Source organism: Emys orbicularis, chromosome 2, assembly GCF_028017835.1.
Source record: "Emys orbicularis isolate rEmyOrb1 chromosome 2, rEmyOrb1.hap1, whole genome shotgun sequence".
NCBI classification, from domain to species: Eukaryota; Metazoa; Chordata; order Testudines; family Emydidae; genus Emys; species Emys orbicularis.
The window spans coordinates 30,013,274-30,028,214 of NC_088684.1; the positions used below are offsets into that span (position 1 = coordinate 30,013,274).

At 36.9% G+C, this 14,941-nt stretch overlaps 1 protein-coding gene across 3 annotated transcripts in view; it reads left to right on the forward strand.

The window, feature by feature from the left end:
• The window catches only part of CSMD3 (CUB and Sushi multiple domains 3), a 1,171,353-nt gene that overhangs the window by 1,046,541 nt on the left and 109,871 nt on the right, over nucleotides 1-14,941 (forward strand). For 2 of the 3 annotated variants that reach the window (XM_065399724.1, XM_065399726.1), the window contains 3 exons: nucleotides 1,346-1,534; nucleotides 11,479-11,664; nucleotides 12,850-13,044. In XM_065399724.1, the coding sequence (XP_065255796.1) occupies nucleotides 1,346-1,534; nucleotides 11,479-11,664; nucleotides 12,850-13,044 (570 nt within the window). The remainder of the gene's footprint in view (nucleotides 1-1,345; nucleotides 1,535-11,478; nucleotides 11,665-12,849; nucleotides 13,045-14,941) is intronic. The other variant, XM_065399725.1, reaches the window with a different exon arrangement.

The following is a 14,941-nucleotide window of genomic DNA, read 5'->3' on the forward strand; positions in this document are numbered from 1 at the left end:
GTTAAGTGTATTTAGTCCCCCTCCCCCATATTTCCCCTCTAAACTCCCTCGCAAAACTCTTGTTAGCTGCCACTGTACTCTAGCTCCTCTGGTTGCTTAGGAGTGGGCTTGGTCTTCTTGAGTAGCCAGCCCTCAGGTTAAGGGTTGATGGGTGCTAAAGGTCATAGGGATCAAAGCATCGTTAAGAAGCTCTTAACCTTGCCTAACAGTCTGCTATGCTCAGCACACGGTCCCCCAAACAAAACAAGCTCAGTCTTGAAGCTACTTAGGTTTGTTGCCTCCACTGCTCCCCTTGGAAGGCTGTTCCAGAATTTCACTCCTTTGATGGTTAGAAACCTTTGTCTAATTTCAAGCCTAAACTTGATGACCAGTGTTTGTTCTTGTGTCCACATAGTCAACTCATCTCCCTGCCTGGTATTAATCCCTCTGCTGTATTTATAGAGAGCAATCGTATCTCCCCTCAACACTCTTTTGGTTAGGCTAAACAAGCCAAGCTCTTTGAGTCTCCTCTCATAAGGTAAACCAAGCAAATGAAAAATGTATAAGAATGATATACAACTCCCACTGGAAGTTAACCACCTAAATATATTTAAGAATCTGGGCCAACATCCTATCAGATTATTAAAACCTTATTTCTAACCTTATTATCTCCACTCACACTTATAAAGATCTGTAGAGATGCTTTCCCTATCTTCAACATTTTGCATGTCCTCTAGGATTTCTGGGGAATTTCAAAGAGAGAAAAATGCAGCTGCAAAGTAACTGATGCAGGTTAATTGGGGCACTCAGAAGTACAATTAAGATTGTGGTACTGTAATTTTTAATAATTCACTTTTAGTTCATACATGGTTGACATTTGTAGAAATAATTTTTGTTGTGAACAAAAAAAATACAATAATCTGAAAAACAAAATCCTTGGCCGATAGACTTGTTGGTTTTGATTTATTAAGGGCATTTTTCATAGTAGTAAATATTAAAGCAATTTAGTTTCTTTAAGCTATCATGGAACAAAAATACTTTGTTGTACCTTGTTCAACAGAGAAGTTGTTATAATAATAGTTGTGCTGATGTGTCTTGATTTCACATTTGCCATCTGAGAACCAAATCCTGAAGTCCTTATTAGGCCTTATTCTGCCACTTTTACTTTCTGAATAACGCACTACTGAATCTAGATAAGGGTGCCAGAATCACTATCTTAATGTCTTTTCTCAGTCCTTACACAGGCAAGTTCTCAAAGAATTCAGGTAGCGTTAGTGTGGAAACTGAATAAAACCCTCAGATTTGGCTACCGAACATTAACAGAGGGGGAAACATTGTTTTGTTTTGTTTTTTGTTTTTCCCAAAGCTCTTTATTGTAGTACTCCTGAGTCCCCTCCACATGGATTCATTGTCAGTCAGACAGGTGGACAGCTCAACAGTATGGTTCGCTGGGCTTGTGATCGAGGATTTAGGCTTGTTGGGAAAAGTACCGCTGTATGCAGGAAATCTCCATATGGATATCATGCATGGGATGCACCAGTCCCAGCTTGTCAAGGTAAATATGTTTAATCACAGATTAAGTGACATATTTTAGCAGACTATTTTCTCCTCTGCTGATTTAGGCCATCAGTTTTTCTGATTTAAAATAAATAAAATAAATTTGTTTAATTTTCATTCATGGGAACCAAAATCTTCCTGCCAGTTCAGCCCTACAAACAAAACTAATAAATCAAATATTGTAACAGAATCTACTAAGGTTAGCAACTATTGATTATATGACTTTGGAAGTCATTTTGTATCACATTTTGTGTAGTTGTGAGCAAACTGACCTAGATAAAATGTAATCTCACCTGAATCTTCACTTAAAACTGAAGCCAACTTTATGTATGTATGCATGCATATATTTATGCATGTATTTATTTATTTATTTTTGGATGGTCAGAAAAGTTCTCTCAATTTATATTGTTGGTTTGTTTTTCATTTCTACATTTCTCAGTGTTATATGTTTCTATTAGGATTAATATTAGAAGGGCCAAATAACTATTCCATATTTATTCATGATCCAACTATAACAATCCCGAAAGTACTAGAATACATGAGATTTCTAATGAAAAGTAAATGTTTTTTTTTTTTAATAAAACTATCTGATGATTTTGATGTCTACCTTAATATTTTGAGCCTCAGATTGATTTTTAAACTTAATCATTTGGGACAGAACTCTTCAAATTAACATTATATTTAGCATCTCCTGTCTTTGGAATTGCATGCCAAGGTACTGTATGATTCCTTAATAATGAAATGGAAATGACTGTGTGGTTAACAGTTTGGTTTACAACATATATTTTCTTAAGAAGAATGCTATTGTGTCAGTAACATATATCTTATTGTATAGTAAACTATTAGGAATATTCATGAAACATGAAATGTGCTGTCTACACTTTGTTTCCTTTAAAAACAAGGAATTCATATTATTCTGTTGTATAAACTTGGACAAAATGATCATTCTATTTTACTATTCGTGCAAGGTTCTCAGACCTTATTAATCACACAAGTACAGAAGCGGCAGACCTTCATTAAGGATGTGCCAACCAAATACTTTAGCTGCTTATATGTATGCAGACACTATGTTCCTGCTGACCTATGGAGAGAAGTGAAATTGAAGTTTGTTTCATGTTAATTTTCCACAAGTAGTTTTGGGGAGCTAAACCTTTCAACTGAATTTTTTTTAAACATAAGAGTTCTGTGTCTGTATTATGCAAACACCATGTCAAAAGCTGTGATTGCTCACTGTCTATTAAAATATTAAAAGCATGAATGTTTTCCAAATGTTCAAGTGCTCAGAAATGAAGTGCAGGTGTTACATGTGCAGTGTTATATTCTTTTAACCTTCCTGATTGTCAGGGGATAAAAATGTATGAGGAGTATCTTCATGAGAGCTAGTCATGGATCTTGATCAGATTTTTAACTACATGTCTCAAATAAGTAACTTTGTGTTAAGAAAATAGTTAAATCTATTAAATGGAAATACTAGTTGATTTTAGTAACTATATGTTTTAAATAGTTTATTAACGGAAGTTGTTGCATAATTGGTAACTAGTTGTAAAGAACTAGTTGAAAAAAATATTTATTAATTGCTTGGTATTCATTCATTGCACCCACTGATGATGATTTCTAAAATTTAATAAGATGTTTATGTTAATTACATGCCAATTAATTATAACTAAGCATTTAATGAAGGTTAACTATAATTCAAATTATGGACTTGATTTACCCCTTGGTTATATCTGCTTCCATCATGTCCCTGTTTGTAGAAGGTGGTTGCAGCAGTGTTATGTGCCTGTAACTCACACTCTATCAGAGAGTTTACATCCTGCCCATGCTGCCCTAAAGGTAGTTGTTGCTGGTTAGGCTTTGGTCAGAGCACCAAGAAGATGAGCTGATTTAGTGCAATTCCTGGACATCATCACATGGCCTCAACTAGGGGTGAACCCTTGCTGGTATAGGGCTGATCCCATTTACTCTAGTGAATTTGTAACTCCTGGCAATAATGGCCCATAGATAACAAACACAGTCAATAAACTTCTCTAATGTTCTTTAATAATTGGTATTTACTTGGAGCAAGATTATGCATTTCACACAGTTCTATGGAGTGGCAGCACTACCCTAACAACAGTAGCTGCAGCTTCTCTGCCTAATGGATCATGTTTTTTCAGAGCTCTCTGGCACTCAGAAAGAGTACAGACAGTCCTGCTATCCTCTTAAGGATGTGCAGCATGTGCCTACCTCCACGGACAGCCAGCTATGATGGTTCGTGAGGATGGATGATAAGTTCATGGCCCTGTCTCTTGCCCTACCTTCTCTTCCATTTATAGGGTGCCTAGCAGAGCTAGTCTCACTCAGTTCTTGTATTCATCCGAATTTAGGAACTACAATGAAGATCAGTAACTGCACACAGACAGAAAGTGGACTGGGAGCCCTTCTATGCACAGCCCTTCTTGAATACCAGTGCAGGAGCCAGAACAGATAGTCACCCTCATGCTATCCTGTCTAAGGCAATGCAGCTCATGCAGCTTTATTGTACACTGCTACATACCTCCTATTCCACATTAATTCTAATCAGCTCTTAAGTGGAGATTGTCATTCAAGTCAAATTGTGACAAATTATAACAACAACTTGTTTGTGTAAACATCTACTGAGAATCAGGATTATGCAGCCAAACACATCACTTATGACACAAGTGGCATATGAATCCAAATCTCCAGAACAGTTTCTTTATTGTGGTTCTTCGTTACCCTCTTCCATTGTTACCAATACTCTGTCCACATCTACTCAGATATTTTTACTTTCCACAAAATCTATGCACAACAGATGATTTAAATGTATGTCTTCTCTAGACTCACCTTCATTTTGTAGGTGTGCAATAGTTGAGACATTACTTTAGCATTTTGTCTTGTGGGTAATTAAATGTGTCCCAGTAGTCTTAGTAGTCCTTTCAGTAGTGTTTTTGTGAAGAATATGACACACTATGATACTAGGTAAAGAGGGATATAGTTCTCAATGTCCTTAATCTTCACTTGTCTGTGAAAAAATAGCTCTGGGTCCAATGTTCTAAATAGATGATACCACCCTATTCTTCACGTCACTTCATAATGTGTCACTATGTTGCGGAATCCAGACAAACAATTGTTAACATTAGAGTAAACATTTTTTTCTTTATTTTTGTACGGTGTTTATAATTAAAATATGTCCACTTGATAGAAAAGACCCAGTGTAGCAGCAATGGATTAAAAAATTAGCCCTACCTCAAACTGAAAAGTGAAGCAATTAACTGAATCCCTGCTTTGAAGCTAATATGAAAACTTCCTTCCTCTGGCCTGAAGAGAAGCAGACAAATCCTGTCTTAGACATTAAGCTTATTATAAATTTCAGGCAAATAAATGATGTGCATTTGTAAAGTACACTACAGAAATCACAATGTGAAATGATTGTCTGAGTGCCTGGCCCAATTTTTAGTGACACAAATCCTCTGCATCCTGTATAAATCAGTAAAGATTCCTACAGTTTACTAAAACCCATAATAATAAAGCTTTGAAAGAGCAAGCAGGACTACCATGGCCTTTTGGAATACAATTATTATCTTGCTTCAAGTGTAAAAATTTGTGTGTTTACAAGAAATCATAGATCCTCAACTTCTTCAGAGGTTTTTTTTTTTTTTCTTAAATAGTTTTTTTCACTCGGTTATTGATTACGTTTCTTGAATGTTAGACACTTTATACCAACATTACTTGATGTTTAGCTTTATTTATTTATTTAGCTATTTATCTCATTGATAAATGTTGCTTTGCACAGACCTCTCCACAAATCAATATTATTGTTAATTTGCATAATTTCTTGTGCTGGTGTCGGGCACGATGCCTTGGGGCTGAAATCTAGAGAAAATGTGTTGAGCAAACAAAAGCAAATGACATAAAAGAATATCTAGCAGAATCCCCTAACTTCTCAATGTAATACCTTGTCATGTCTGCAGTGACTGGTATGCCAAAGATGCAAAACCATAAAAGAAAAAAGAATTTACAGGATTTATTGACCTCACTGTTAAAATTACACTGTTCGTTGTACTATGCTGTAGCAATGCATATTTTTCTCAGATGGATAGCATATTTGACAGGCAGAATACTGAAAAACCTTTATACTGTATGAACAAATACCTGGGGTGCAGCAGTGTATGACAAATATTAGTATCTATTTCTAGAATTCTTTGAATATAAGGTTGTTTCTGGTTTACAAGAGTCGAATCCTCTTTTTACAGAATATGAAAAAATATAATATTTGAACTATTCCTATCTTTTGTAAAGTGTAGTACATTTATTCCAGATAACACAACTGCACATGAGCAGTTGGACAGATTGTCTGATTGGATCCCAGATGCCAAAGAAATGTCTGATAATTTTGATAGTGGTTAGCAAAATAATTTACAGGAGATTTCTTTTTCTTTAAAAATAACATTAATTTAGTGAAAGTAAAAGACCAATGCACATATTCCTGTATTTGGTTAGTGCAGAAAATAATGTTCTACTCTTAATTCTACCTTGCAACTAATGGTTCCAGCAGAAAGGAAAACCACATAAAATCCACTTAAGTGCCAAGAGTTATAAATAAAAGAGGAATATAAATACAATTTTTTCATTATCTTAAACTTACGAGCAAATTCTCCATTCAGGGCTGGCCCTATTGTACTTTTGAGGTTATATGTATTTCTGATTTAGTTGTCTAACCACTTGTCAGATCTAATTGTACTTAAGTTGATGAGAGAGAGGCTTGGATGTTGGTATTGGTTCTGTATGTGCAGTCCATGTTAAACTGCAGTCCCTTCTGCCAGTCTCTGGTTGTTCTCAATAGGGAAGCTACATGTTCAAGATGGAACCCCACGTACATGACAAAAGCACAGATCATGAGAGCAAGGTTTGCATTCTTAAGAAAAATTCACAATATCCTGGCCAGATGGAGAAAAGCAGTTTTGCTCACTTCTGCTTTTTGGTGATCTAAAAGCAAATAGGAATCTAACCTGACCTTAACTTACAAATGATGGCAGAACAATCTTAATGAGAGACAGAGATAACCTCCAACAACATTTTTTGTTCTTTCTCTGACCCTTCATGATCACCTCAGTCTTTTCAGGATGAAATCTCAGTCAGCTTGCCCTTTTCCATAAACCTGAACAAAAATGGAAGACTAGACACTGGTTAATAGTTGGATAGATTATCAGTGTGATGAGATGGCTTTCTGTGCAGAAGCCAAACAGATGCTTCCATTAAAACAACTATTACCTAGCCTTCCTTAAGGAAGGTGTTTACAGTCTACATCAGCAAAGGACTCACTGCTACTCCACTGGACTTCATTAGCCAGAAATGTAAGGATTTGATTTATCATTGTGCTGATTGGTGCTTAGATTCAACAATGATGGGGGCTACGTTAAGACCAAGATAGTGGTTTTTTTCCCTTTTAGCTTAATTGTAAATTAGTTGTAAGTATGCTTGTCCATTTTTGGAAAGCACTCTGAGATTCAAGGATGAAAATTATTATAAAATTATTAAGTATAACACAATTTTTGTATTCACAGATGATGTTGTAAATGAGATTAAATTGAGAGGACAGCCAAGTCCAGAATGTCTAGGAATGCTATTCATATAACCATGTGAAACATATTTTTTTAATTCTTTAAAAATACATTAATAAAATGAAGTTTAATTATCCTAATAAGTTAAAGTGGTATTATGAATCAACATTGCTTAATTGGTTATATTGCTTTTCTCATGATGCATCAAAATGAAAATGATTCTGTATGATTGAATTGATTTTCATTTCCTCTGAAGAAAGGAAAGCAATGGAGCAGTCACATTTATTTTAGTATCTTTCTCTATTTGCCTTACAAAATTACTTTACAAAACTAGTCTGCTTCACACAAGGCCCTCTCCCCTTGCCCCTCCCCACAAAAAAGATGAAGAAGCAGCAAGTCTGTTTATAGTACAAACTGAACACCAGCAACTGGTTAGGGCATTGACCAAGGACTCAGAAGACCTAGGTTCAATTTCTTGTTCTGCCACAGACTTCCTGTGTTACCTTGGGCAAATCATTCTCAGTTCCTCATCTGTAAAATGAGGATAGTAGTACTTCCCTAAGTCATAGAAGTGTTGTGAAGATAAATACATAAAAGATTATGAGGAACTCAGATACAATAGTGAATGTGGCCAGATATATAGCTAAATAGATATAATATGGTGCAACTGGAAAATAATTTTGCCTTCACTACCAAGGAAATTTTATTTTTTGGTGTGAAGGCCTACCTGGGTGTTCTTAGAGGTTTATTCTTCTCAGGAATGTAAGGGAGGCCTAGCCTAGTGACAGCTCTGTGCATTGTCATATGGGAGATTTAGTTTCTATTTTTTTCTCATATTTTCCCCTTCCAAAATCATCTGAGATTCCTTTGGTGATAAAGTGTTTAGCACCTGCATGGGAAGAAGTGTCTTATTATACGGATTCCTCCATATTGTTAAGATCAGCATTTACAAAGTCCATAGTTTGCAATGAGGTTTGCTTGTTTGATCATGTTTTTTTTTTATTCACTGATTCTCAAAATACAATAAGTCACAATGGGTCTTCCAGTCATTAGTGCAAATTAGTGAGGTTTTATTGTAGCATATGTGTTTGAAATAATAAGAAATCACCAAACATAAGGAAGTTTTAATGTCTGAGTGTCAAGTCAAGTATTTTGAAAATCCTAAACTATTTTTACATCAGTAGTCATCACATCTGAGAAATCAGTCACTCTTGGAAGAACACTACTGTTTCTGAAATTGTGACAACACAGGATTGATCAACACTGATCAGTAAAGGATTACCATCATTCTAAAAGTTCCACTTTTAGGGCCCGATTGTGCCACCTAGCTACTGCCCTCAACTGGGGGGGGGGGGGGGGGAGAAACAAAGCTGCACTGCTCCTGGAGCAACTCTGGAAGGAATTATGCACCAGGAAGCACAGTCCCTTGCAGAGCTCTGAGCAGCACATCACCCCTCTTCTCTAAACACCGCACTCACTGGCTCTCAGTTTTGTTCTAGTGCCAATTCAAGACTTTGGTATGGCTCTTCAGAACCACCAATAGATAGCTTCACCAGACATCCTCTCTATCCATGATCTGACAATACAGTTATTCCCCCTCTGAGACAATACAGCTAACAAATCCCAAGACACAGCACATGAAAGCCAGAGATAAACAAGTCTCAATCAAGAGGGGTTGATTGTTCAATGATCCATTAGAGTATATTAGACTAAGCCAAAGTTTCAACAATTGTGGAGCTAGCTACACTATCTACTTTTTTTTTTTCTAAATCATTCCACTACTGGAATGATTTAGAATGAGCTACTGTTCATACAAATAAACAAAAAACCTACCACCACTTCCTGGAACTTGGAAAGGGTAAAAGGAAACTAATGTCCACTTTGGACATCATCATGCAGATCCTATTCACCTCATTGAATGCTTAGATGCTATGGTAAGAAGCACTTCAGAAAACTTCAGGTATTCCTATTTGAAAATTATTCTACAGTAATGGTGTATTCATCAAAATGGTAACGTACATTTTACAAGATGAGCAGCATTATTTAGATGCAGTGAAACATCTGCCATTTCAAGTCTGTCACCAGTTTCAGTAAGTACAGTTCTATCAGTAACGTTGTGTGTTAAATTGATGGGGTTATTTCAAGGGGAAACTACTACATCAATATCAGGTTTGTGTGTGACACTTTATTAAAACTCAGAAAGACAGGAATTAGCCTCTTGAGACTCAAAGGTAGTTATAGTAATGTGTTTTTTTCTCATGGACAAAAATTTCCAGTTTTTACACATACAAGATTTATGTTCACTGAATGCTTGGAAAGTGATAGACCAGATATGATTTTCATGGGTCTCATATTGCACGTGGGTCTTGGTTTACTCATACTGTTATTCCTATCACTGCTCTAATTAACAGTGTTTTCTGTGGAAAGAAAGCATTCATAGATAGTATGCAGGGTTTCTAAATAAACGTGGAATCTAAAGAAAATATTTTCTTTAGAAAATAGTGTTTTAATCAGAAAATATACACGTTAAGTAAAATATTTCCTAATTTAATGTTTTATATTTAACACTTGAAATAACACATTAAAATATTAAAATATCAGCACCTCAAAGCTTAGCGCTACAAATGTGCATCTTTACTCTGAATGGCTGTGGCTTGGTAATTTCTGCTATCTTCTCTTTGCACTCTGTATGCTTTTTCTCTCCTCCTCTTTTCTGCTCCGAAGCCCTCTCTTATCAGATCTCTCTGATTCTCTATTTTGATCTCTAGTTTTGCTCTTCTGGGTCCCCACTATCTTTTTACCTTAAGATTCAGCATTTAGTATAATCCACTTATGTCAGTTTGGTCAGCTCATGTTAACAGAGTCGATAAGAGATACAGAATTTTCTTTATGACTGATCTCATATACTGTATACAGTGAAATGACTAAATATGCTAGGTAGAAACATGCTTCTTCAACAAACTGAGGGAGTCTTTCACCTTTAAGACACTATTGTACAAAGGAGAAAACAGGATTAGTTAAAGAGCTCACTCAAGGAGATTGCTGGTGCCTGTAATTAAGCTAGTTTGGCATTTTTCCCCATGCAGCAAATGTGAGTTACAAAACCAGGAATGGATCTAATGGTTTTTGCAATACTCAGCCCAGATGATACCATTTTGACGGCCCATACTTTTGTTTTATTTATATACATATAATTTGTATATGTAATATTTTCATCCAATAAAGATTGTCTTACAACTCATTTATGATCCTTGAAATGATCAAATCTCAGACAGAGATTAGATGCTAGGCTGTATAAATCATGTGATCAACTATACACGACTTATGAAGCCAGACAAATAGTATACGAAGGATGTAAGTTATATAAAGAAATCTGAAATGCCAAATGGGAAAAAAGGACTAAAAAGTATATTAACACCTGAATTTAAAGTCCCTGCCACACAGAGGCTGCTAAAGTGAAGAAGAGATTCAGAATTGGTTTCTTAGCAAAAGAAACAGCATTGTGTGCTATCTGTTCTTCTCTGCCCCCCACCTTGCTTTTTAAAAATAACAATACTTCACATTTATACAATTCTTTTCATCTGTTCATTTTAAAGTATCTTACAAAAAATGAGAAAGCATTGTCATTCCCATTTTACAAGTGAAGAAACTGAAATGTAGAAAGTTTACTGCAGTGGTCCCCAACATTTTACTTCATGCCCCCCCTTATCCCTTTCCACCCCCCACTCCCCCAACCCGGGACTGGGAGCAGGGCTTCGGCTCGGGGGGGTGGGGGGGGGGGTGGACAGGGGTAAAGGGGCCGAGGCTGGGGCCAGCAGCCAGGGCCAGGAGCAGAGCTGGTGGGTGGTGCTCCTTCCCCGGCCCCAGCTGCGCCCCTGAACTTTATCCATTCCCTTCTAGGGGGGTGCATCCCACAGTTTGGGGACCTCTGGTTTACTATAAGTGTTTTGCTCAAGGTCACACGGCACATCAGTGGGAGAGCCAGGAAAAGAACCAGATCTCTAGAGTCTCAGTCTAGTATCCTATCCATAGGATCGTGCTGCTCCTGTTATTCTTCTCTTCCATACTGAATCATCATTCATCATTCTCTGCAATCTGAAAGGATAGTTAGAGGGTTACTGAACTATAACTCTCATTTCCTCCCCAACCCCAGATACCTTTAAAAGGCCAGATTAATGAGCCATAAACCTCCCAAGGTTTAGTTCCTTTGAAAATTTAGAACCCATGAAGTCTGTGTGGTCTTAAAATATACACTAATAAATTACTAATCCCTCCTCACAAGTATATTAATGTTGTGGCATGATACTTAAAGCATTTGAGACAAGATATTACTTTTCACAAAGTGGTAAATAACATGTTGTTTGTGTTTCTTTTAATTCAGCAATATCTTGTGGAATTCCTAAAGCTCCATTAAATGGTGGAATCTTAACTACAGATTACTTGGTTGGCACCCACGTTACTTACTTTTGCAATGATGGGTATAGACTATCATCCAAGGAGCTTACTACTGCAGTCTGCCAGCCAGATGGTACATGGAGCAATCATAATAAAACACCTCGTTGTGTAGGTATGTAGCATTGAGAAATCCTCTCTAAGAACGTTCCTGTATTTTATTTTCATTAATCAAAAGGAGCTCTGTTTCAAATTATTTAAGAGTTCTGTTTTTGGCTAATTAATACAGTGAGCCATTTGAATACATTAAACTTGTTTTGATCATATATATATATATATATATATATATATATATATATATATATATATATATATATATATATATATGTATTGCAAACTGCTGTGACAGTTGGAAAATAAATGCATTATAGAATGCATTAAAGTTAATAACTCAGTTTCAAGTCCTTAGCATTCCTGCTTCAGAAGCTGGCAGGAGCCCCCTGGCCAAGTCAGAATCTAAGGCCACGGAGTCTTAAGGAGATCTTAGACTCTCCTAATCACTTTCTGCCTGGTCCTCTGGGACAGCTGTGTAGCACCAATACAGATTGCAACCCCCCACCCCATGCTAATGACCCCACATCACCTAGATTCCAGGAGACGACACTGAGGAGGAAATGCACATGCAGTTCCCCAGGGACATGTGGATACTTCTCTGGCTATAAATTAGCTATGAAAATCCAAATGGGCCACCATGCTGAAGCAGAAATCTCAGCCTAGGAAAGGCGAGGGGTCCATCCAGATGTGGATCGTTCCCCATCCTATGGAGTTTTGGAAAGGGGAAAAGATGGGTGCCTCTAGAGACACAAACACGTACCCAGCAAGGTAAATTTAAGAACCTTTCCTGATATCTCTTTGTCCCTCAGGAAAAGGGGATCAGCAGCAAGAGGAGGCTTCTTGTGAGTCTTGGGGATCTAGTGTGCAAAACCCTGCAGAGCATGGAATAACTGTGGTTCTCCCTCACCATGCTGGGCCTTGGGATGACAGGAGGTTAGGAAGGTGGTGGGGTACTCTCATTTGTTATGGGGAGAAAGAACGTAGGATCCAGAGATGGGGCAAAAGTTCCTTTTGCCAAGAAAGATCCAATGTGCTAATGACCACATACATAAGGATTACAGCTCAGCCCTATGCAGATTATGAAATCAGACACAGACTCCAAATAGGAAGCTATTATGGTTAAAATTTGACACTGAATTCATAGGAACAAATATTCATTATTTCATATTCTTGTTAACTTGTACTTCCTGAGCCACAAATACTGGTCTCATAGGGATTTTTTTGTTGATTTGTTTTGTTTTGTAAGTTGTTACATGTCCAAGCATCAATTCCTTTACTTTGGAACATGGGAGATGGCGAATAGTGAATGGCTCACATTATGAGTACAAAACAAAAGTTGTTTTTAGCTGCGATCCAGGCTATTATGGTTTGGGACCAGCATCCATTGAGTGTCTTGCTAATGGAACATGGAGTTGGAGAAACGAGAGGCCTTACTGCCAAAGTGAGTATACATTGTGTGTAAACCTTCCTTGTAGGTGGCACATAGAAAAATATTTTCCCCCAGTTTAGTGGAATAGCAGAACCCTTCCTGTGACAGAATTCCCTGGATAGGCCCAAGGCCAATCTTTGTAAAGTAATATGCATTATTGTTAATGGAAATCAAGATGATTACATCTATGGTAATAGGGATGTGCACACCCAATTGTCCTCTTGAGGTGTCTGTCACTAGTACAGGTACACAGAGGGGGATGAACAGAGCACAAGGTTTCTCTCCACCCTACCCTGCACACCTCGTGCAAGGATCATATACAATAGCTTTCTGTCCTAGTGAAGTTTAGGGACTGTTCTCTCCTACAGCCAGCAGTGGTACAAGCCACCCCCTAAAGATCAAGAACTCTGGCTAGGTGCACTAGGAACATGGTACAGCTTTCACACTCACTTGAGACAGCAGAGAAGATATACCTATCTCATAGAACTGGAAGGGACCCTGAAGGGTCATCAAGTCCAGCCCGCTGCCTTCACTAGCAGGACCAAGTACTGATTTTACCCCAGACTCTTAAGTGGCCCTCTCAAGGATTGAACTTACAATCCTGGGTTTAGCATGCCAGTGCTCAAACCACTGAGCTATCCCTCCCCCCCGGTAGGGAGAGATTTTTCTTTAGGAGCTTGCTTGGGTTGGTGAGGACCTGCATCATCTTCACCACAAGCTGGTATCCTAATAGCACCACCTGGCTGCATGGGCTTTAAGAGAGAGAAGTAGTGAATATAAAGTATAATGGAGACAGGAACTTTTAAAAAAGGAGGCTAAAATATGTAATCTTGTGTGTCTAAATATAGGCACCTCTGAGAATCAGGCCACTTTTATAAAGGAGCATTATGCCCCCATGTTTGAAAGGTTTGGACTTGTATCATTATCTGAGGACTACACAACCAGTATTTCATAGTTTTCCCCTCTAAAGAACCAAATAACTACCATTCTTCTGGAAAGTGGGTCAAAATTAGCGTTTATGGGTGCATGTACATATAAAATCCCTAACAAAATGTACAGATAAGCTCATATACAATATTTATAATAATCCCTATTTAGGAGAGAACACAACTACAACTATTAATAGACAAAGGACTCCAAAATACAGTTTAAGATATTTAATAAATTAGATATTTAATCATTCAAAATTATTTTCATCTTCTTGGAAATTCCAGACTGAATTTGGAGGGGGGGAGTTCCCCCCTCCAAAATGGGAGTTCTTTTAAAACAATTTAGGCTCTCTGTGTTGAAATATTGTATGTAAATCCTGCTTTGACTCTTCCAGAGAGAAAGTAGTAATTCATTATCACTTTGAAGTGCTATGTACAACAAAATCCAATCCTTCCGTATTATGCTAAGGCCTCATTCATCTAACTGTACACCTAAAGTTTTTCAGAGTAGCACTAAAGTTAATTTTCCTAATTGCACTATTTCCATTTATTAAAATTTTTTAAAGAGAAAACATTGTCTTCTTCTAAATCAGAAAATTCTCTGGATTGTGACTAAAATAATGGACTTACTGAACATAATTCATCCAATATTAAAACTCTGTGTTTTATAAATGCAAGGGCATGTGATGTACAATGTCGTACAAGATACAAATTATATAATATATCCTCTGTCCAAAGAAACTCAAATGCACTGTTTTACAAAAATAATAACAAAGTGAGCATAGAAATGTTTATATTTCATTCACAAAAACTAGATAATTAAATATCAATGATTTTTTGTTTATTAAAATTTTCTAACCGGTTTTAAAAAATAATTTTACAGTGATAGTTTAAAATAGTTTTCAAATGTTGAGCGAGAATCCTCATGACATAGTCTTTATTTTGCACACAGATTTCTGTATCCATTTTTTCCCACAGAT